At 43.2% G+C, this 24,346-nt stretch overlaps 1 protein-coding gene across 1 annotated transcript in view; it reads left to right on the top strand.

The window, feature by feature from the left end:
* LOC146556925 (sacsin-like) overlaps positions 1–23,007 on the top strand; it is a 28,869-nt gene extending 5,862 nt beyond the window's left edge. Inside the window, exons 5-8 of the mRNA XM_085250702.1 lie at positions 3,377–3,523; positions 3,607–5,038; positions 11,034–11,122; positions 11,235–23,007. Coding sequence (XP_085106828.1) covers positions 3,377–3,523; positions 3,607–5,038; positions 11,034–11,122; positions 11,235–22,180 — 12,614 coding nt within the window. The 3' untranslated portion in view covers positions 22,181–23,007. The remainder of the gene's footprint in view (positions 1–3,376; positions 3,524–3,606; positions 5,039–11,033; positions 11,123–11,234) is intronic.
* Positions 23,008–24,346: the final 1,339 nt, after the last annotated feature.

Here is a 24,346-nt window from a genome sequence, read left to right as displayed (position 1 = left end):
CATTCTTTTCAGCACAACCTCATGTGTATTAACACAATTGATCTAAAATCAGACAAAAAGCATAAAATCTAAGTAGAAAAAGTTATATTTTTTACTGTAACAACCACAAACATGTTTAATTAATCATATTTCATAACTTTAAATGCAAATATAAATTGTCATTTTTAAAATCATAGGCACAAGTTTTGCAAACAACAAAGTTATTTGCAGCTATTTACCTTTTAGCCCTTTTTTTTATAACCATTTCAAAATATTTATATAACAATCAGGTGTTCTGCTTTCAATAAGATGCCACACAAATTATTTGTGCAACTCCAAAAATTTCTGTCTACTATACATGGAGTGCAGAATTATTAGGCAAGTTGTATTTTTGAGGAATAATTTTATTATTGAACAACAACCATGTTCTCAATCAACCCAAAAAACTCATTAATATCAAAGCTGAATGTTTTTGGAAGTAGTTTTTAGTTTGTTTTTAGTTTTAGCTATTTTAGGGGGATATCTGTGTGTGCAGGTGACTATTACTGTGCATAATTATTAGGCAACTTAACAAAAGACAAATATATACCCATTTCAATTATTTATTTTTACCAGTGAAACCAATATAACATCTCCACATTCACAAATATACATTTCTGACATTCAAAAACAAAACAAAAACAAATCAGCGACCAATATAGCCACCTTTCTTTGCAAGGACACTCAAAAGCCTGCCATCCATGGATTCTGTCAGTGTTTTGATCTGTTCACCATCAACATTGCGTGCAGCAGCAACCACAGCCTCCCAGACACTGTTCAGAGAGGTGTACTGTTTTCCCTCCTTGTAAATCTCACATTTGATGATGGACCACAGGTTCTCAATGGGGTTCAGATCAGGTGAACAAGGTGGCCATGTCATTAGTGTTTCTTCTTTTATACCCTTTCTTGCCAGCCACGCTGTGGAGTACTTGCTCCACCACAATGTGATGGAGCATTGTCCTGCATGGAAATCATGTTTTTCTTGAAGGATGCAGACTTCTTCCTGTACCACTGCTTGAAGAAGGTGTCTTCCAGAAACTGGCAGTAGGACTGGGAGTTGAGCTTGACTCCATCCTCAACCCGAAAAGTCCCCACAAGCTCATCTTTGATGATACCAGCCCAAACCAGTACTCCACCTCCACCTTGCTGGCGTCTGAGTGGGACTGGAGCTCTCTGCCCTTTACCAATCCAGCCACGGGCTCATCCATCTGGCCCATCAAGACTCACTCTCATTTCATCAGTCCATAAAACCTTAGAAAAACCAGTCTTGAGATATTTCTTGGCCCAGTCTTGACGTTTCAGCTTGTGTGTCTTGTTCAGTGGTGGTCGTCTTTCAGCCTTTCTTACCTTGGCCATGTCTCTGAGTATTGCACACCTTGTGCTTTTGGGCACTCCAGTGATGTTGCAGCTCTGAAATATGGCCAAACTGGTGGCAAGTGGCATCTTGGCAGCTGCACGCTTGACTTTTCTCAGTTCATGGGCAGTTATTTTGCGCCTTGGTTTTTCCACACGCTTCTTGCGACCCTGTTGACTATTTTGAATGAAACGCTTGATTGTTCGATGATCACGCTTCAGAAGCTTTGCAATTTTGAGACTGCTGCATCCCTCTGCAAGATATCTCACTATTTTTGACTTTTCTGAGCCTGTCAAGTCCTTCTTTTGACCCATTTTGCCAAAGGAAAGGACATTGCCTAATAATTATGCACACCTGATGTAGGGTGTTGATGTCATTAGACCACACCCCTTCTCATTACAGAGATGCACATCACCTAATATGCTTAATTGGTAGTAGGCTTTTGAGCCTATACAGCTTGGAGTAAGACAACATGCATGAAGAGGATGATGTGGACAAAATACTCATTTGCCTAATAATTCTGCACTCCCTGTAAAGGAGAACATCACAGCCTGATACCTGCAGGCCTGACAGCAGGTGTATCACTCCTGTTCTCTACCTGGAGACAGCAGTCGCCTCATTGTTCTGACACACAACACAAAACTATCCACAACACTATACACTAACTACACAAGACAACACATTAACTACACACTCCAAACATGCTAAACGTCACAAATCTCTCACAACTCACAACTCAAAACTCGCTCTCTCTCTCTCTCCTGCCGTCACTCCTAAAACTTCCCCCTCTTCCTAAACAACCAAATGTCATGTTGCCATATGACTTTTGAGTGGTCGACATGGTGCATTTTTCCACCAACAGGAACGGGCTATTTTTTGTTTGGTCATAAGCAGAGAGTGCTTGCTAGCGCTGTCCTTAGACAGTTAACGTGACAAAACTATTGGGGGAAAAACGCCACGTATATATTGTTTATCATGACTCTGGTTTTACATGGCCTATCAACACAATTAAAAACTGGTATATATCACTTTGTTGCTTTGTCATCTTGAAGTGGTCATATGATTGGCTTACCACGACTACTTTATTCTTCCTCAGCCAAACAGCAGCACTCATGCGATTGTTTTGCCCCCTTAGCTCCAGGTGTTGTGCCAAAAAGTGATAGTCACTCACGAGGGCGCGCGGAGCTGCTTAAAGCTGTTGCGCCCGGATTACTTACGTAGACAGCTACTTCCATGCAACTGATATAAGATGCTGTAAGCTGAACACAGCTTCAGCCGTCTGTTTGTTGACAAATAGTAACCCGACCACATTTTCATGTTAGTAACGGTAACGGCGTTGTAACGATAGAAATAGTAATTAGTTAGATTACTCGTTACTGAAAAAAGTAACAGCGTTAGTAACGGCGTTACTGACACTGTTACTTGTAATGCCGTTAGTAACGCCATTACTTGTAATGACGTTATTCCCATCACTGTTCATAACACATGGGAAAAGACCCAGTGAAACAGAGTTAACAATAAAAACGATAAAAAAAAAAAATGAATAAAACCGATTAAAACCCTGAAAAACATACATTTCACACCTGAGACTCAACTCACCAAACGACTCACGGTCCGTGCCCCAGGGGTTGGGGACCGCTGGGTTAAATGGCAACTCTAAATTGGCCATAGGTGTGACAATGAGGTTGAATGGTTATGCAACAGACTGCCAACCTGTGTAGAGATGTATCCTTTTTAATGCCCCTTTGCGGTCAGGATAGGCTCGTTTTGTTTCATTTATAGTTTTTCCAAGTCTTCAGATTTTCAGCTGACTTGCTCCTGGCACTCCTCTCTCATCTGGACCCAGCTAGCTATTGAAATAGCCCAACCAATTGCCAGATCAGTCCCAGCTGCTCTGCCAGCCTCCAGGCACTACCTCCTGAACCCACAGACCACAGCTCCGAAAACAATGTAATGCAGAGATACCTTAAACATACACCATGAGCATGTTTTGTTTTTGCAAAGGTCCTGCTCTCTATGCCTACAACAATGCCACATTCACTGATGAAGACTGGCAAGGAATTCAGATGGCTGGAAGGAGTGTCAAGCGTGATGACCCAAACAAAGTCGGGAGGTTTGGAATCGGCTTCAACTCCGTTTATCACACAACAGGTGAAACTATCTATAATTAGCACACATGGCAAGGAAAACATAAACAGTTGACATTGACATATCTTTCTTTACTTTGTCCACAGATGTACCAAGTATATTCAGTTCAGAGCATCTTGGCATGATGGATCCCCAAGAAAAAATATTTGGAGAGAGAAATGGAGGGTTTTGGTGGTCTTTGGATGATGCTGAAGACCAAGAAGTTCTGCTGAATATGCATGATCAGTTTCAACCATTTAGAGATATAGTCTCACATGTGTGTGACCATGGATGGTCAAAAGTTGTCATGGAGGATCAGCACTTCAATGGGACAATTTTTAGATTTCCTTTACGTAATGAAGCATCAGAGATTTCTGATAATCTGTATGACTCAGATAAAGTGGTTGAGCTTTTTGATAGCTTCATTGCAGATGCAGATTTGAGCCTCCTCTTCTTGAAAAATGTCACCTCCGTGTCCTTGTTACATATTAGTGAAGATGGAGCTGTTAACACCAGACTTGAAGTGAAATCTTCAGTCCCCACAGATGATGTTTTGGTGTCAGAAGAGGAGTCAATCACTGAGGGTCTAACAAGGTTCAAAGTTATAACTGTGAGTTCAAAAGACCAAAAAGAGACAAAGTGGCTTCTGACAACATGTACCATGAAAGAGGGCGTTGCAGAAGATCTTGATTTGCTTACAAAGAAGTTGAGCTTTTTACCTCAAGTTGACCTGGCATTCCCCTGTGGTGAGAAGAGAGACTGTAGCCAGAGCAGACTGAGCTGCTTTCTCCCCCTTCCAAACAATGAATCCAATAAGACAGGACTCCCAGTTTATGTCAATGCATGCTTTGGCCTCACAGACAATAGAAGACACATCAAATGGCAAGAGGAAGACCAGAGACATGATGAACATGCTTTGTGGAATGAAATGCTGATGAAGAAGGTGTTTCCACAAGCATACATCAAGATCATTCAAGATGCCATTAAACTTGCCCAAAAATCTATCCTCCCTGTTTCCTCTGTGTACAATCTGTGGCCAGATCTCACTCAGATACAACACAAAGAAAAATGGCATGCTCTCACTCTGGATGTTTTTCATCACTTATTCAGACAGAACGTGGCCACCCTCTCTCTTGCTAAAGATGAAAGACAGTTTATCTCTCCATCAGAAGCTGTTTTCCCCTGCAATGGTCCAACAAGCACCAACATATTGTCTGCCATTAAAAGGGCTTTAGTGTCATGTGGAGAAAATCTTGTCACTTTATCAGCTAGTGTTGCAAAGGCTATAAATGAGGCCTACCCAAACCCTACTACCCTAAAACATGTGACTCCAGCATTCCTCAGGGCCATTCTCCACAGGACCGGTGTGGATAACATCACTAAAGATGACAAACTCAGTCTTTTGGAGTACATTTTAGGTGATGAACAATACAAAGAACTTGAGGGTCTTCACCTCCTTCCACTCAGTGATGGCTCTTTCAGATATTTCACATACGAAGAGGAAGACACTGCTTTGATTGACAGCCATGAATTTCCAAGGTAGGATTTTCATACATCTATCAATATTTAAAATAAATGTTACATAAAGTATAACTGAAGTTGTCATTTTTTTTATTATTTTGAGTGGCAAGTTTTTCCATTGTTTTGTTACATTTAAGGCAAAACTAGCACTTATCGTTACGTCTGATAAAACCAAAATAAAGCATACATAAGCTGAATAGTGTGACATAGTGCCACATTTTAATTGCAGCAGAAATTTTGGTAATTAGACATCCAAAAAGACCTGATTTACTGTTCGACTATGTTCACCAAAAAAGGTGGACAGATCCACTGGGCTTATAAGATTTCGAAGAATATTCATATATTGAATGAAATTGTAAACCCAAGTCATGACTCGTGAGCAGAGATGCGCAGTAAAACGTTACAAGTGACGCATTACTGTAATCTGTAGTAAGTAATTTAAGGAGTACTATTGCAAAAAAAGTAATTCGTTACTTTCCCGTAAACACCCTGCATTACTGCATTACTAAACCACTGTAATTTTGTTTGTGAGAGTGTCTCATGACAATGATGTAAGCATGTGCGATGTCCGTGGCAGCAACAGACGTTCCTAGATCAACAATGAATAGTATGGAATGCAGGAGAGAGAACGACCATGTAGAGTTTAAAACTTGGAAGTACTGACATTACTTTAAGATTCTGTAAAGAATGACAAAAACATTAGCATCCGCTGTACACTTTGTGTGGGATGAAAACTTCTTTCTACAGCGAAAAATTAAACTGAGCAAGCACCTAGCAAGCTGCCATGGGAATGTGAAATTCACAGGAACCCCAACCCCCACTGACCGCCGCGGAGAAGTAATCAGTAATTAGTAACTAATTACTTTTTTCAAGTAACTTGACCAACACTGCTTGTGAGGCACAGGGTGCTTGTGAAGAGTTTCATTTACAGTGAACAGTTTCGTTTTTACGTTTCTGACAACGGCCAGCAAACTTTCCAGTTCCCAGTCCCAGTGTCACTAAAAAAGGGGAGCTTTTTCTAGTTGGAATGCACGTGCCCTGCCAGGCTACCTTAAGGTTATGTATATAACCCCGGTTCTCTGAGTAGCATGAGTGAGTGTCTCACTATGGGGAACGCCTCCTGCGTGACCTCATCAGAAGCTCAAATACCATTACGCCAGCCCTTACAGGCTGGCTAGGTGACGCCCATGTCAGGAGGGGCCAGTGCCTCCCTATATAATAGGCTGACATAGCGTCAGATGCCATTCAAAACAAGCCCACCTCTTCCTCGCTTCCATAGCAAGGAGGGCGGTCTGGTGAGACACTCACTCATGCTACTCAGAGAACCGGGGTTATATACATAACCTTAAGTTCTCTTTCATAGCATTCGTTTCGTGTCTCACTATGGGAGAAATACTGACTCCCGGATTGCCAGACATGCCTGTTAAGAAGACAACCGTCCCCAACAGCACTTCACAGGGGAGAGGCCCCCACCTGGGAAGAACCTGCACCGAGGACCGAATGTGCTAGGTTAGGTGCTGTCACATCCAACCTGTAAAACCTAGCAAATGTATGAGGTGAGGTCCAGCATGCAGCTGCACACACCTCCTGAATAGAAACTCCCCTAAAGAGAGCCCATGAGGTTGCCAGACCTCTAGTGGAATGCGCACGTAAGCCAGCAGGGGGCTGAAGGCCCCTGCTAGTATAGGCCAGGGCAATTGCCCCTACTATCCAATGGGAGAGGCGCTGTTTAGACACAGGCTTCCCCATATGTGGTTTAGCCCAGGACACGAACAGCTGGTCACTTTGTCTGACACTCTGGGTTCGGTCCATGTAAATGCGCAGGGCACGGACTGGACACAGGGTATGCAGCCGCCGTTGCTCCTCTGAGGAGAAAGGCGGTGGGCAAAAGGCCGACAGTTCTATAGGGGAACATGTGCCGACAACCTTTGGGACAAAGGCAGGATTGAGCCGCATACTGACCCTCGTATTATCCGAGGAGAACTGAATGCATGACTGATGCACTGAGAGAGCGTGGATCTCTCCCACACGCTTAGCAGAAGCTAGAGCAATTAAAAGAGCCGTCTTCAAGGACAGAAATTTCAACTCAACCTGTTCCAGGGGTTCAAATGGGCAACAGGAGAGCGCAGCCAATACTGTGGGAAGGTCCCACGATGGAGCCAACGGCCTAGACGTAGGCAATTTACGCCGTGCACCCTTCATGAAACGGCATATTAAGGGATGCTGGCCAACAGTCATACCCTCAAAACCAATATGGCAGGCTGAAATCGCTGCCAAATACACCTTGATGGTGGAGAAGGCTTTACCCTTATCAATCAGGGCCTGAAGAAACGACAGAATCACAGCCACAGAGCACTGAAAAGGGATGGCCCGTGATTCTAAGCACCAGCTTTCAAACACACGCCACTTGTGCTCATATAGCGTCCGAGTAGACGATGCTCTGGAACACTGAATAGTGTCGATAACACTATGAGGGAGCCCCACCGTGTTCAGGTTAAACCACTCACGGGCCAAGCCCATAGAGCTAGCCTCCCTGGGTGGGGGTGGAATATTTCCCCCTGTGCCTGAGACAGGAGGTCTCTGCGTAGTGGCAACGGCCAAGGCGGGCCGCACAGCTGCTGAAAAATCTCTGTCAGCCAGTGTTTCCCTGGCCAGTGCGGAGCTATCAGGGTCATATAGTGACCTCTCTCCCTCACTCCGGCCAGAGTTGGAGAAATGAGGGCCACTGGGGGAAAAACATAGAGGAGGGTTCTCGGCCACTCGTGAGCCAGAGCATCCACCCCGAGTGGGGCTCTCTGATCGTGCAGCGAGCAAAACAGGGGACACTGGGCATTCGCCCTGGATGCATAAACGTCCACCGTCGCCTGACCGAACCGCAGCCAGATCTGCTTCACCACCTCCGGGTGAAGCTTCCAGTCTCCGTACAGCGGGTTGCCCCTGGAGAGAAGATCTGCTCCAAAATTCAAGATCCCCGGCACGTAAGTTGCTATCAGTGACAGCAGGTGGACACTGCTCCAGACTATCAGTCTGTGTGCCAGTGTGTGTAACTTGGGGGACCCCAGACCCCCCTATGCCATCCCCTGGAAAGCAAATCTCAGATACTTTCGGTGTGGGGGATATATGGGGATGTGGAAATAAGCATCCCTCAGGTCGATCGATGTGAACCAGTCGCCCGCTCGTACAAACCGTAGCAGTGAGGCGTGCGTCAACATCCTGAACTTATATGTCCTCAAATGTCGGTTCAGGGCACGGAGATCCAGAATGGCTCTCATCCCCCTCCCCCCTTTCTTTGGCACAAGGAAATACCTTGAATAAAATCCGCTGTGCATTTCCTCGGGAGGGACAACTCTTACAGCTCCTTTGTCTCTCAAGGTGGAAATTTCCTCCAGGAGGAGACTGGCAGACTCGCCCGGAGCACAAGAGTAAACAATTTCTTTGAATTGTGGTGGAGCGACACTGAATTGCAGCCTGTAGCCCTTTTTCAGTGTCCTCAGCACCCATGCTGACTGAGTGCAGACGGCCCAGCTCTCCATGTTTAGAGACAGAGCGCTCACTGGCCACTCCACCGAATATGGCGTTTCGGCGCCCCCTTGTGGTCGCAGCGCGAAACATACGCCATTTCGGCGTCCCGTCACCTCTGTCACAGGCGAGCGAGGTGACGGGCTCATCTGCATCATCACAGCCGTGGAAACGCGAGTCTCCACGGGCTGCGTCATGGCAGACGGTGCTCTGTTTTTCAGCATGTTTGATTTTTTTCATGTGTTTTGCAACACTCGACAGCGCCTTCGGCAAACTGCCTGGATGCGCGTGTCGGGGCTTTTTTAATACAGAATGCATGAGAGAAGTGCTCGTGAAACAACACTGCGAACTTTGGCTCTCTTTCACTCTGGCGGGTCCGGTGACAGGAACGCCGGCCCGAGTTAAGCACTCTGTGTGGGACATGTCCCGTTGAACTGGGAGGCGGCAGGGTGGCCCATGAAGGGGGGAAACTGGGTTTGCTCCCGCCTAGAGGAGAGGCTGTCAGGCCGGCCGCTTCTCCCACGATCGCGGTAGCGGGGGGAGGAGGAGGGGCCGCTTGAGGTCTGGCCTGGGGAGGCTGCTTCCGAGTCCATGGATTCTTAGGGGCCCCGGCAGCCTGGGGGGCTGCCTGCGTCTTAGGCACTTTGGGAATCCTGAAAGCGGGGACCAGGCGAGACTCTGCCTGCGCGAATGACTGGCGCGGCACTGCTGGGGTGGCGTGCTGGGCCCTCCTCGGTAGGCAGAGTTTCAGAGCCTCATCATCTCTCTTTTTCTCCTCACATCTCTTCTGCATGGATGTAACAGCCGCACCGAAGAGACCGTGAGGGACGACAGGGGTGTCGAGGAGTTCCTCTTTTTCCTTGGTCGTCAGGTTGGTGAGCCCGAGCCAGCGTGCTCGCTCCTGAAGAACCATGAGGCCCATGGCTCTCCCAGTAGCCTGTATGGCTACCTTGTGGAGGCGGAGGACGTGGTCAGTTATAACGCAGATTTCTTCCCACACTGTGGTATCTGTGTTAGCTGTCATGTCCTCTTCTAGCTCAGCTTGGTAAGCCATTAGCATAGAAGAGGCGTTGTGGGCTCTTACTGACAGAGCCGCTGCCTTGTAGCACTTATCTGTAAGGCTAGACTGGAAGCGGTCTGTTTTGTAGGGGAGAGATGGGGCCGATGGGGACAGAGACGTCTTCGGGTGAAGATGGCTCGCCACCAAAGGCTCCACTTGTGGCATCTGGCGGAGGCCGACAGACTCCATCCCCTCACAATCCAGCAGGGAGCTCCCCACGATGGGGTGTTTCTCGCTGTAAGGTTTTGCTTTCCACGTCACCGCTATCTCATCGAGTAGCTCAGGGAAAACAGGCAACACATGCTTCCCGGTCTTTTTCGCCTTCGGCAATTTCTTACCGTCAAAACGAGACTTCACAACCTCCGTTTGTATGGCGGGCCACGGGATGTTGAGCCTAGCGGCTGCGCGCTTGCACATGTCCTGCATGTCGAGATCCAGGGGAGATGGTTTTTCAACCTCGCCGGTAGCCGAGGGCTTTGCAGCCCGGCTGATGCTAGCCAAGGAGGCGGAATCTTCCTCCTCACCGTCGTTAGACAGCAGGAGCTCCGAGTCAGCCGACTCATCTCCGTCCTCGTTAGCATCTCCTCCCCAGGTGACTCCAGCATCGCGGAAAAACACCCGATCTCCGTGTGCCTCCAGCGACGGGAAAGCGGTCGCGATGGGCTGAGGGTTCGTAGCCATGGTTAGCTAGAGGGTCGCGCAAGTTAGCGAGGCTGACACCGAGAGCGGAGAATATTGCTATTCCTCGCTAACGTGGGGTGAAAAGTGTTGCTACTTTTCTACAGGTATTGCTACCTAATGTGTAAGACCGCTAGCGTCGAAGGGTATTGCTACCTGATAGTGAAGCTAGGGGTACCTTTATTAGCAAAGTGTTGCTACTTCGCCTTCGGAAAGTATTGCTACTTCGCTGGGTGAAAGTATTGCTACTTGGCACCCGCACTAGTCACAGAACAGTATTGCTACTGCTTGTATGCTAGTGGACAACTGAAAAGCTGGGAACAAAGCGCCCGGCGACCGAGTTGTTCACTCGAATCTGTGGACAGTTTAGCTTTAGCACCCAATAGCACAGTTGTCTACAGGCTTCTGTGAGAAGCGAGAAGAGGTTTTTGAATGGCATCTGACGCTATGTCAGCCTATTATATAGGGAGGCACTGGCCCCTCCTGACATGGGCGTCACCTAGCCAGCCTGTAAGGGCTGGCGTAATGGTATTTGAGCTTCTGATGAGGTCACGCAGGAGGCGTTCCCCATAGTGAGACACGAAACGAATGCTATGAAAGAGAACTGGCACTAGTCCTCGGGCTTGCTGCACCATCCCTCCCCTGCTGTGGAGCAAAAGACCACGCCTCCATTACACGACTCCTAACAGTTTGATCAACAGATATCACTACTTTTGTTTTTGTTAAATTGAATTAACAAAATTATATTTTGTGCAGACTCTTGTTGCCCTTCTGTAAGCACCTCTTCATCCCAAATGATCTGACTCCAGCCTGCAGTGCCCATCTGAAAAAAATGGCCAGAAGAAGTAGGTCAAAGTAGTATGCAGAGACCTGAAAGTCATTTGTACCTACCATACATGCATTTTTAAACAGCACAGCTCTTAAAATCTCTCTTTATTTTTATGATCTGTTCTTTAGATTTCTTCAAGATCATCAATGTTGATGCATCCCGTGTAGCTGAATATACAAGAAGATATTTGCCACCAGACTGGAAGCAGACAGGGAAGAACGTTGTTACATGGGAAAACGGCAACATTCAGCATCCACCTTTGGACTGGTTTCAAGAATTCTGGAGGTTTCTCAACAATCATTTTGATGAGTTAAGTCCTTTCACTGACATACCTCTAATACCAGTTAGTCCTCTGTCTGGCAGTCAGACTGTATCAGTAGCAAAACTACAGCAGAACACAACTCTGATCTTTCAGAAAAGTAAACAGCTGAATTTGCCAGACCAAATAACTCAGCTGGTGAACAAAGTTGGTGGCACAGTGGTGAGAGGAAATGAGTGGCTCAAGCATGTAGACCTTGACTCATATGTGCTGTGCCCATCTCCAAGGAGTGTTTTGAAGGTCCTGATGAATTTAGATTTCCAGCATCTTGTCACAGAACTCAAATCTGCCTCTTACACAGCACGAGAAGAACTGAAAGATTATCTCTCTTATCTGGATTCGCTCTCAAAAAAAGAGAAAGATTTTCTCTTGAAGTTGCCTTTGTTTCAAACCATGAAAGGATTCAGTGTTGCAGCTCAATCAAAACAAGCTGTGCTTCTGATCTCAGGCCTAACAGTACCAACAGAGCTCCCTATGCCTGATTCCATAATCCAGTGTTCTACTGAGACTGACCGCAGACTGTTACAGCTGCTCAAAGTTCATCTCTTGGACACCGCCGAAGCAGCCAATGTTCTTGTTGACAGCATAAGGAAAGGCGCTTGTAGCAGTGACAACACTAACAAAACAATGACTTGGATTTTACAGCATGGTAAGGTGCTTTTCTCACAAAACGAATCCCTGAAATGCAGCTGTAAGGACTTGAGCTTCATTGAGGTGAATGGACAGCTGAAAAAGGCATCTGACTTTTTTGATCCAAGAATTCAGACTTTTAAAGTCATCTTTGAGTCAGACTTCTTTCCACCGCCTTCATACACTCATTTCACATTGCTGGAAAGCTTAACAGAAATCGGATTACTGAATAAAGAGATAGATGTCTCACCTGAACATTTGCTACATGCTGCCACGCTGACTGACAAACTGTGTGTGAACTCACAAATCGAGGCTCTGAGAAGAGGTCAGGTTCTGTTGGAAATGGTGGAAAGTAATGATTTACTGACAAAGTTTTCTCACAAACAACTTCATTGCCTCAAAATGCTAAAATGGATCCCATGTGAACAACCTGGAAGTGAGAAACAATTCAGTGATAAATCTCAGAAGTATTGTTTGTTTTGCCCAAATGAAATAAGACATTCTGTGTATAAGGACATTGTTGGACATGTAATGCCACTAACAGGGAAGCTCAGTGACAGAGTTAGCAACAGACTTGGTCTCAAAGACCTACCACCACCTGAAAAAGTGATTGAAAATCTGTCAGTCTTGAAATCAAAAGCACTGGAAATGGTTAATCCTGACACAGATGTAGACTTCAAAAGACAGCTGCACAGCATTTACAAACACATGCAAGACAACCTCTTTCTATTTGTTACAATGATGGGCAATGAGACATGCTGGCTATGGGCCCAGAACCAGTTTGTTGCACCCCAGGATCTGGTTCTTGAATACCCAAATAATCTAGATCTGAGTTCTTACATTGGGAAGGTGCCAAGTGAATTTTTGCCATACAGAACATTGTTCCAGAGGTTTGGCCTGAGAAAAGTACTTTCCAATGAAGACATTTTGGGCATTCTGTACTCCATCCAGCAAACAATTGAAGCAAGACAGCCGCCATTTGCAAGTTCCTCAGAGGTCAAAGTGTCAATAGAAATTCTCAACTGGCTCTGGAAAGAGAAGAAAACAGTTCAGGATGACATCCCAGTGCCAGTCACTGCTGAGGGAGGAAAATTTACCCTTAAACCACGATCAACAGCTCTTTTCTGTGATGTAAGCAAAAATGGACTGAAAGAACTAAACTGCAGAGAAGAGGAAATTTATGTCATACATGAGGAAATCCCAAAAGCAGCGGCTGAATGGCTGGAAATTCGTTTTCTCAGCACCCACATCCTTGATCCAGAGGAGATAGGAATAGAGCAGTGTGGACAATCTGAACCAATAACAATGAGAATAAAAAACATTCTTAAAGAGTACGATGAAGACAGTGACATCTTCAAAGAGCTCATCCAGAATGCAGAGGACGCTGGGGCAGATGTTTGCAAGTTCTTGGTGGATTTCAGAGTACACAGAGATGCCCCCGAAAGCCTGATTGACCCTGACATGGCTCTTTGTCAGGGACCTTGTCTTTGGGCTTTTAATAATGAGCAGTTCACAGCAGAGGATTGGAAAAATATTGTCAGAGTTGGCTCAGCCTCAAAGGAAAACAAAGTGGAAAAAATTGGAAAGTTTGGACTTGGATTCAACACTGTGTATCATGTGACAGATGTCCCCTCCATCCTTAGTGGCAACACTCTTCTCATACTTGATCCAAATGTTACTCATCTCACAAAACATATCAAACATAAATCAAATCCTGGAATCAAGCTGGATCTCTCTCAACAGCGACTCTTTCATTGTTTTCCTGGTCAGTTTGGATCATATGAAAACATTTTTGACTGTAATTTTACCAGAAAAAGTCCTCCTGAACCCTATCCAGGCACTCTGATCAAACTACCTTTCCGAAGTGAAGAAGAAGCTGTCAAATCAGAAATAAGCACAAATGTGTATCAAAAACCCCATATCCTTGATTTTCAACATCTCTTTTCTAAGAATTCACAAACCCATCTGCTCTTTTTAAAGAACATCATTACATTATCCCTCCAAAATATCCCACACAATGGATCAACTCCACCAAGAGAAAATGAAATAGAGACCATCTTCTCTGTGTCCAAAACCACTGTGAGTGCAATGGAGATTCCTGATGACACCAGTGTGTCCAAGCAACGTCATGCTGAGAAATCACTGATGAAACTTGATGGTAAATGCAAAGAGTTAATCAATTGCTATAAATTCAGCATTGTGAAAATATCCAGTCAGCAGTCTAATGAAAATGAAGTTCAGCTCTGGCTCCTGTACAACTGCTTTGGGACAGATGAGTCCTTTAAAATGGCCATTCACAAAAACAAGCAGGCCAGTTTCTCTTTGCCCATTGGAGGGATTGCTGTGCCCTTGCAAAATCATCCAGAAACTGGAAAATTCACCACATTACAAACAGAACTTGTTGGACAGGCCTTTTGCTTCCTTCCTCTTCCCATTCACACAGGTCTTCCTGTCAATGTAAATGGCACATTTGCTGTGACAAGCAACCGAAAAGGTCTGTGGGAAACTGGAGTGAAAAATGACTGGAACAAAGCTCTCCTTCAGGATCCAGTAGTGACAGCATATGTTACTGTACTCAAGGCACTAAAGAAAATGTCAGAAAATAAACAGCTAGTGAGTTACTGTTATCACACATTTTGGCCTGATAGAGAGAAAGTGAGTGAAACTTTCAAGCCTTTAGTGGATGCACTTTACTCAACCATTGTTGATGACTCTGTTGGTCCAGAGCTCTTTAGTGATGGAGAACAATGGTTCTCAATGAACAATGCCATATTTCTTCATGAGAGCATTGAAAATGATGAAAAGATTGGTGACCTTGCAGTGCAAGTTTGTCAGAAATATGCAAAAGGACCCAATCATGTTGTTCCTCTTCCACTTTGGCTGAGAAATACTTTCAAACAGGCTGGCCTAGAAAAGGTTTTACAAAACAGGACCTGGAACTGGGAGAAGTTCTACAGAGAAGCAGTGTTCAGTAACCTAACTACAATGGACTCAAAGAGTAGAGATACCCTTGTGCTGCATGCTATTGACCTTCATATCAAAGAAATTGACAATCTGCTGCTCTGCTATTCATGCATACCCACAAAGGGTGGACAGCTCCAACATGTCAGGAAACTTGTGAATCCTACAGGGAAAGTGGCCTGTCTTTTTGAACCAAAAGAGGGACGCTTGCTTGATGGATCTGAGAATGACTACAGATCTCCAAAAAGGATTCAGCGTTTGTTGGAACTCGGTATGGCAAATGACCATCTCCCATTGGAAGACATCACAGAGAAAGCAGGCACAATTAATAAAACCTGGAGCATTGACAAAAAGAAAGCATTTGTGCATTTGAGGTGCCTTTTTGAACTGATGAAGAATCACATTTATGATAAAGACTCTCACCACTGGAAAACACTGAGGACAACTGCATTTCTTCCAGCATATTCACCTGGTGATGCAAAAATGGAAGGAAATGTAACACTTAAAAGGCCCACTGATGTTTTTAGTGACAAATGCTCTCTTCTCGTTAACATGACACAACCAGTGTTGGATCATACTAATCTAAACATACACAACACAGATCCAGTTCTACTGATTTTAGGAGTTCACAGCACTCCAAAACCAGAAATGGTTCTTATGCAGTTGCACCAAACAAGCAAACAAGCACACTCTATTGACAGATCCATGCTTTACAAAATAGCATCTGAGTGCTATAAGTTTCTGGATCAGTGGATCTCTCATTTTGGAAAAGTTTGCATCCCACACTGGGCAAGTTCATTTCCATTCATCCTCATTGGCGATACATTTGTGAATGTCGACCGTGTAGCTGAGAACGGGCAATTTGAAGCAAAGCCCTATCTCCACGTACTTCCAGCTGCCTTCACAAGCTTCAGGAACCTCTGGACATGTATAGGTGTTGAAAAACATTTCACAAAAATTCAGTTTCTAACTGTGTTGCAAGAATTAAAAGCTCAACATGTAAATAAGCCCCTACCAAAAAGTGATCTCTCAGTTGTCTTCACAATTTTAAATAAAGGGATTTTTGAGGCCAAATTGAAAATCACGGATGACTTTCTGATACCCAATGAGCATGGAGTTTTGCAGTTTGCTAGTGAGCTATTTTACAATGACAGCCCATGGATGCCACTCACTTCAGGTGTCACATTATGTCACGAGAATATCCCACGTGTTATGGCTCGCCACCTTGGAATCAAAACAACAAGGCATCATACTCTGGAAAACCACATAGTTGATGACATGTCACCATTTGCTTTTGACTTTGAACAGCAGGAACAGCTGACTGTTCGTATTAAAAACATAATTTCAGCCTATCCATCAAAGAAGGACATCCTTAAAGAGCTCATTCAAAATGCTGATGATGCAGAAGCAACAGAAATTCACTTCATCTGGGACAAAAGACAACATGGAAAAGTAAAAACATTTGGGAAGAAATGGAACAATCTCCAGGGTCCAGCACTTTGTGTGTTCAACAACAAAGTGTTTTCTGATGCTGACATTAAGGGAATTCAACAGCTGGGAGAGGGAGGAAAGCACAGCACCCCAGGGAAGATAGGCAAGTACGGAGTTGGATTCAACTCTGTTTACCATCTGACTGACTGCCCTTCGATCCTTACAGGAGATGAAGTACTTTGCATTTCTGACCCCAATCAAAAATACATTGAAAATCATTCAAATAACCAGCGATATGGCATTGGCTATAAACTAGCTGACACGTTCAAAGAAATGTACGTAGATGTCTACAAATCCTTTCTTCCAGACAAATTTTCTCTTAAAGAGGGCACCATGTTCAGATTACCTCTGAGAATGGGTACAAATGCAAATACCTCCAAAATATCACAGCAAGGAGTCACTGACCGCGACATGAAAGAACTGTGCTCTGCTCTGTCTGAAGATCCTGAAGGACTAATTCTCTTTCTGAAAAACATTTGCAAAATCAAAGTCCATGAAATCAGTGAAGATTCACAAGAACTTAAAACCATCTTTGAGGTTGAAAAACATCTGCCACAAAGAAGTCGGGACGAGAAAGATACTTTTGTAAAACATCTACAAAATGCACTGCAATCAGACAAAACAGTAACACCGCACAAGACTTTCTATGAAACTGTGATTTCCACCTCAGATAAAAGACAAAGTAAGTGGATTGTTGCAGAACAGTTTGGTTCTTTCAAATACAATTTTCTCTTGAAAATATCAGACAAACTTCCCCAAGCATCATTAGCTGCACGTGTGAACACAAGAGGATACCTCATGGATTTTAAAGGAGAAGCCTTTTGTTCACTTCCTTTGCCAGGGAAAACTGGACTGCCAGTACATGTCAATGGAAACTTTGAGGTTGATTCTGCCAGGAGAAGCCTTTGGAAAGAAGATGGGGAGAGTAAGAAATCAAACTGGAATGAGATTTTGAAACAGAACGTCATTGCTCCGCTTTATGCAGATCTCCTGCATTACATCAGGCGCAGCATTGCAGTCAAGAAAGTTTCCCTTACATTTATTGGCTCATGTTTCAGTACAGAATACTTGTGTTTTTGGCCAACTGTGTCCAAGGATGTTTGCCCAGACTGGCATGAAATGATACATGGAGTATACAGATCACTGAAAGAAAAAGGCCTTGATGTAATCCCTGTGATGAAGAGCTCAACACAGAAAATTGCAGATAAAAAAATTAAAGAATACTCTTTTGACTGGTGTAATGTCAGTGAAACAGACTCACTTGAGGACCCTTATCTGACAAACCTGACAAACTACAAGCTGATGCCCATCTTGGAAGATCTTGGAATGAAGCTGGTTCCTTATTCCACAAACATGCAGAGGATTTGGAAAAGTTTCAGATCTGCTGGGGTTGAAGTGAAAGAGGTCAGTCCCTCCTCTGTGCAGACTTTCTTACGAGCAAAGCCTCTCAATGATCCAACCCAAACAGATAAGGATTTACCTTTACCCATAAGTGCCACTTTGATCAAAGATGAAACAAGATGTTCAGAGCTCTTGAGTTTTTGTTTAAAAGATTTCTCCTCACAAAAGGTCACCCAAGACAATTCAAATTTACTTGATGGGCTTCCACTTCTTCTCAGAAGAGATAAAGTATTGACAGTTTTCAACTCCCAGTCACCCAAGTGGATATCAAGATATGCAAATCTCTTCTTTGGCCGTGAGGAAACATTTGCAGATTATCACACAAACATTCAGCACATTCGTCTTCTACAAACTTTTAACTTTGTCAAAACGTTAACATTGCCATGTGCAGCAAGAGCTTTGAAACCATTTGTTCAGCATCTTCTTAAGAACTGCTATGTTGATCCACTCTGTGGTCTTCATGTCCCAAATGAGACAATGTTGGAGTGGCTGAAATCACTTTGGATGTTCATAACAAGTGAAATTAAACTACCAACATCTAGAGTTGATGAACAAAGCCTGACACTAAGTGATGTGAGGAAACTCTTCAGTGACTGCTACATTTTACCTGTTGTGTGTCCAAGGTTGAACAACAAGCACTTCCTGCAAACAATGAAACACATGTCAAGTGTTGTGTTTGCCTCACAGAAACACAAAGACATATCAGGCATCCTCTTCAAACTTGGTTTTATGAGGTTTGATCATGTTTTCTTCTCTGAGATGGATCGATGGATATATTCATGTCTACAAGATGAACTTCTTGATGTAGATGATGAAAGCTCAGTGTTGGATCAAGTATACAACATTAATCGCTCAGAGTTTTCCCAGCTTTCAAATGATGATATGAAAGAGTTTCAGATGTTCCTGCAATCGGGATTATCCAAATCTAAAGTCAGCCAAGAGTATGTGAGGAAGCTCAAATCCTTACCAATATTTGAAACAACACATGGTGAACGAGTGAGGATTGATGGACCTAAAAAGGTTTATTTTCTCAACAGTGTTTATTCAGTGAAATTTCCAGATTTGTTCAACCTGCCTACAAACATTTTTCTGAAACACAACTCTGAGAACTACACACTGTCACAAACACTCAACATTCAGGTCCTGAATGATTTGGAGTATTTCATGAAGTTCATTCTACCTGTTGTGCACCAACTCACAGAGTCACAGATTCTTCACAGCCTCAAACTGTTGCTGTCACTACGTTACTCTTTGAAGGAAAGAAAAATTATCATCTCCTCACTGAAGACAGTAAAACTGATTCGCAGTTCTCAAGGTAGACTGGAGCCTGCATCATACTACTTTGATGAGAGAGTGGAGCTGTACAAACAAATGTTGCCCCACGAGAGATTTGTACCTGAGAGATTTTGGACTGAACTGTGTGAAGGAGATGACTACACAACAGAAAAGGCAAAAGAGCTGGTCAGAAAACTTGGAATGAAGCATGTTGTGTCAGCGGACGAGATAATACATTTTGCATACCAGCTGGAATCAGAAGCAAAAGTTAACAGAAGACTCAAAGACATGAAACTGAAATCGTCATTACTTTTCAGGGAAGCCTTAAATAAAGCATGTGATCCCAAAGACAACAAGGAAAGGTTGCTGGAAAGCATTGCTGACATCAAATTCATTTTTCCAGTTATGATTCGAAAAGAACTGTCCAACTACCACCAACCATTTGCTCCTGAAGGAACTACTGTTAAAATTAGAGGCTCGTTGATTGAGAAAAATCCAGAGCATCAAGATTTGATTTGGACCTCAATACCAGTTATTCACTTACCAGTTTATACAACACAGAAACTTGTGCAGATGATGAAAAATGCAGGAGCTCATGAAGAACCACCTCCAAACTGTGTAACCAGTAACATAAGAAACATCTGTCAGTCACCATGTGAAACTGACCAGCTGATCAAAACACGAGCTAAAGTGTTCAGAAGTTCGTACGCTTACCTGCAAGCAAAAAGATTTGAAGGAAACCAGCTGGCTGGTCTTCCTGTTGTGTTGGTTGAAAAAGACACAAAACTTATGAGGCCTGATGACGTGTGTCTGTCGCTCTCCTATGATCGTGACTTCAGACCATATCTGTACAAGATTACTCCAGAAGATGCAGTGTATGCACCGTTCTTTCAGAAAATTGGTGTGAAGAACGAAGCTACTGCAGAGCAATATTGTAATGTTTTGGCAGCAGTTTACGCTGATTCCTGTGATAAACAAAAACTACATTCAAACCAGCTGAGAACTGTGAAACGAGCTGTTGAGCAGTTGTTTAAGTTAATCAGTGCTCAGGGAAACCAGACGCTTCTTGAAAATGTTGAGACTCTGTATCTTCCTGCAGTAGATGGTAAATTATACCCATCATCCACACTCTGCTACAACGACACAGTGTTTGAGACCAAAAGGTTGGAAGAAGCGCTGGAGAACAAGTTCCTGCTGCTTGAGAAACTCAGTGAATGTTATTTGGGCAACGACAAATACAAGCATCATCAGCTGTTGCAACTGCTGCCTCAGAAGTTTCAGCCAAAGATGCTGTCTGATTTCACAGATGAAAGAGTTGTGGAATCAAAGATGCAGCGTTGTGAACTTGGGACTGGCTGTGAATTTAGTGGATGGTTTGCTAAACATCTCTCCTCAGGAGCCTTTAAATATGGATTCATTTGTCTTATTAGAGAGCAGTTGCAAGGCAAAATAACACAAGAAGATGCTTCTAACATATGTCAGAAGATTTTTGGCAGTATACAGATTATCTGCTGCAAAACATTGAAAACAACACTCTGGCTCAATAAACAGCCACTTCCCAAAACTGATGAAGAAAATGATGTTTTTGTGGAACGAGGGCAACAAGGATGCACCTTTTACTTAAAGCACAATGATGACATGGCTGTCAAGGTAATAAATGAAGTCATCATGACACTGACAAAAGAGATTAATGCTCTTTTAGGGAACAGAATTGCATCGGTTCACCTTCCAGTGCTGGGACAACTCCTCATGTGTGATGATCTGCAAGATGTTCGGAAAACTTTGGCTAAACATCAGATCCGTGACTGTGCTGAAACTGAAAGTTCCTCTTTTAGTCCAGCAGCCCCTGGGACAGAGGTTCCAGAAGAATGGCATGATTGTTTGGACATGAATGTCCTCAACAACTTTGAAGAGGGGGAGTATGTTGGCTACAGCATTGATGACAAGTACATTTATGCAGTTATTGTTGAAGAACTGCCTGGTCACAATGGACGATATTCATGGAGATACAAAATAGATATTGGAGAAGATGAGCCCACTGAAGTCAGCTGTGTCGATCTGTTTCAGTTTAAACGAGAAAAGAAGGTAAAAACAGAAAGGAGGAAATGCATAGAGCCAGGACCACAGAAGAAGACGCTAAAAACAGAAGAAAACACTTGCATGGAGCTGGAACCACTGACAGGAGCTGTGCCACATTCTTCTGAATCATCAACAAATTCTTTACCAGCCTCTGTTGAGGAAGCTAAAAGGGAAATTGATAAATGTTTGGCAGAGATCTGGAGGCTTCCTGAGGAGGAGAGGCACAAAGCCATCAAGAGACTGTACCTCAGGTGGCACCCTGACAAAAATCCGGATTGCCAGTCTCTCGCCAATGAGGCATTCAAATATTTACAGAATCGAATTGATGAGCTTAGCAAACCCAAAGCTGCAGGATCGACCTTTTCAAGCAGAAACACAAATTTCAGAGGCTTCTATCAACAGTGGAATCAGGAGGCCAGGTATCACAGAAATAGTCGAGAGAGGTTCTCTAGAGGCTATAGAGGTTTCCATTCCTACAACTTCTGGACCCACAATGAAAATGTCCCAAGGCCAGACAGAGAAGAGGCCAGACGCTGGTGTAGACAGGCTCGCTGCGATCTCAATGCAGCTCACAAAGACACTGGTGGAGGGAGCACAGAGTGGTGTCTGTTTAAGGTCCATCAAGCAGTGGAAAAGTCTCTTATAGCAGCATGCTATAAAAGAAATGGACAACGCCCCAACAGCAGCTCAATTTCAGCCACTGCTGCACAAGTTTCCCGCTACAGCCTCCAACTGAGAGATCTGCCTGAGATTGTGAAAAACCTGCAGACACTCGGGGTGGATCCCAAAAGGACTCAATATCCCAACTGTCATCCATATCCTCACATACCGAATGGACGATTCAGATCAGAGAATGAAATGCTGGCACTGAACAAGGCATCAGAGCTCCTTAATAAAATAGAAGCATATGTGAATTAAGGATTTAAGACAGATGGACTATCAATTAGTGTGACTGTGTTTTGACGTGTTAAAAGGATGATATCTACAATCTAAAGCTGAAATATTATTTAGCATCACAACCAAAATCATTTCAAGTTGTCTAATTTTTCACAGTAATAATCACAGAAAATATTAAAGAAAAAATGTTTTTTATTTATGTCAATGCTATTTACTCACTAGTGTTTTTATATACATTTAGAAATATTTACTTTCCTATGTTTTAAGCAAGTTCTACTACTGTGACCCAAGTATGTATTGTTAAATTTAAATGATTTATGATAATGAGGACCAAAACAATACCGTATGAATTTCCAATAAAAGTTTGTTTTTTGCAAAGATTTCTTTAGCATTTAGATGAAACAAAATATTTAATGCAGTATTTGGCGTTTGAGGGGTTTTAATGTAGTAGTTTTGTTCTGGAAATAAAAGTACAAAAGATTTTAATGGAAACTTTTTCAACTTTTATTCAATTTTACTTATAAAATGAAATGATGAAACAGCAATCTCATATTTCAAACACCTTTGTAAACTGATTCCCAGTCTTTCTAATACTTCTATAGTTACTTTTGGAATTTTACTGTCTCTTTTTAATAATCATGTACCCAAAACTTTTGAGAAATAAAGCGTACTTACTAAATAATGACAGTGTGTGTGTTCATGATGTGATTTCACTGAATGTTACAGCAAAGATTTACCACTTCTTTTATCTTTTATAAATTGTGAGGATTGTGCCCCCAGAGGTCTAATTCTATGTTTGAGAGGACATGCAGTAAGTCCATATGTTTTGACAGATTTCCTTTTACATCAGGCACACCGTCGAGGATCAGGATCTGAGCAGAGAATAGCAAATGTGATTACAAAGAGCATATGAACAATAGTTTTCAAGTGTCATTATATCAAACATGTCTTTGCATAAAAGCTGCAAAACTTTATGGCCATAGTGTGAAAAAAAACCCATAACATTTAAGCCTTAATAAAAATTATAAAGATATAAAACAATTATATATGTAAAATACACAATTACTTAAAAGAAATCAATAAATACATAAACACTTCAACCAGTGCTTCCTCCAACTGGATGAAAAATGGGAACACTGTGAGTGCTAAAATTATACTGTTACTAGAGCCATCCAGTCGTTATCTAAAAGTGAACATTAATTTTTTTAAGAGTTTAAGAGTTCTAGGTATCCTACAAGGATTCTCATTGCATCATTATATGCAACATGCAGCTTCTGCATGCTACGTTGCTTGTAAGATGACCACAAGGGGGCAGTATATAGTGGTGCGCAATACTTTTTAAACAAAGCCACTTTAACTGGAACTGAACAGAAGCTGAATTTGTGTGCAATAGTATTTGCCTGCACATAGAGCTTACAGCATTGTCTGTATATGTCATCATCATTCATTTAATCAGTAATAAAGTGATCGAGGTATTTCACCTTTTTATGAACCTCAAGAGTATCGTCAGACAGTTTAAACACAGGGAAATTTAGCTGTTTATCCTGCTTGGTTCTACATATCAAGATAGCATTGTAGTTTATATCATATAGCACACCATATTCAGTACGGATATTAAGAAGCTGCTGTAATTCAGCACTACAAACTAAAAACAACCAGGTCATCTGCACATGTAAGATGAGTTATCAATGTTTTACCTAACATACATCCAGTGTTACAGGTTCTCAGCTGTATGGGCAAATCATCAACATATAAATTAAATAAAATTGGAGACAAAATCCCACCCTGACTGATACCTCACAACAGAGAGTGAGAACAGCTCAGAAGATCATTGGAGCCTCTCTTGCCTCCATCACAGACTTTTTATTGCACCCGCTGCAGCCGCAAAGCCACCAGCATTGTGGAGGACCCAACACATGCCCTCACACACGCTCTTCACCCTGCTGCCATTCTAGCAAGAGGTACTGGCCCTCACTGCCAGACTGCGAAACAGTTTCTTCCCCCAAGCCATTGGACTCCTGAACCCTCAGAGACTGGACTGACACACACACACGCACACCTTCATACACGTCACTACCAAGCACTTATCTGCACAATCTCATACACACAGAGACACCTTCATACACCAAGTGACTTTTTGCACAATGCTGTCTTTTGCACATTTCTATTGCACTGTTGTGCCTGTAC

Source organism: Mchenga conophoros, linkage group LG16 (genome assembly GCF_057382185.1).
Source record: "Mchenga conophoros isolate Kocher_MC1m ecotype Shallow Benthic linkage group LG16, M_conophoros_male_GT1.1, whole genome shotgun sequence".
In the NCBI taxonomy this organism is placed as follows: domain Eukaryota; kingdom Metazoa; phylum Chordata; class Actinopteri; order Cichliformes; family Cichlidae; genus Mchenga; species Mchenga conophoros.
Note: the sequence above shows the minus strand (reverse complement) of the source record. Positions and strands in the feature narration are given on the sequence as shown.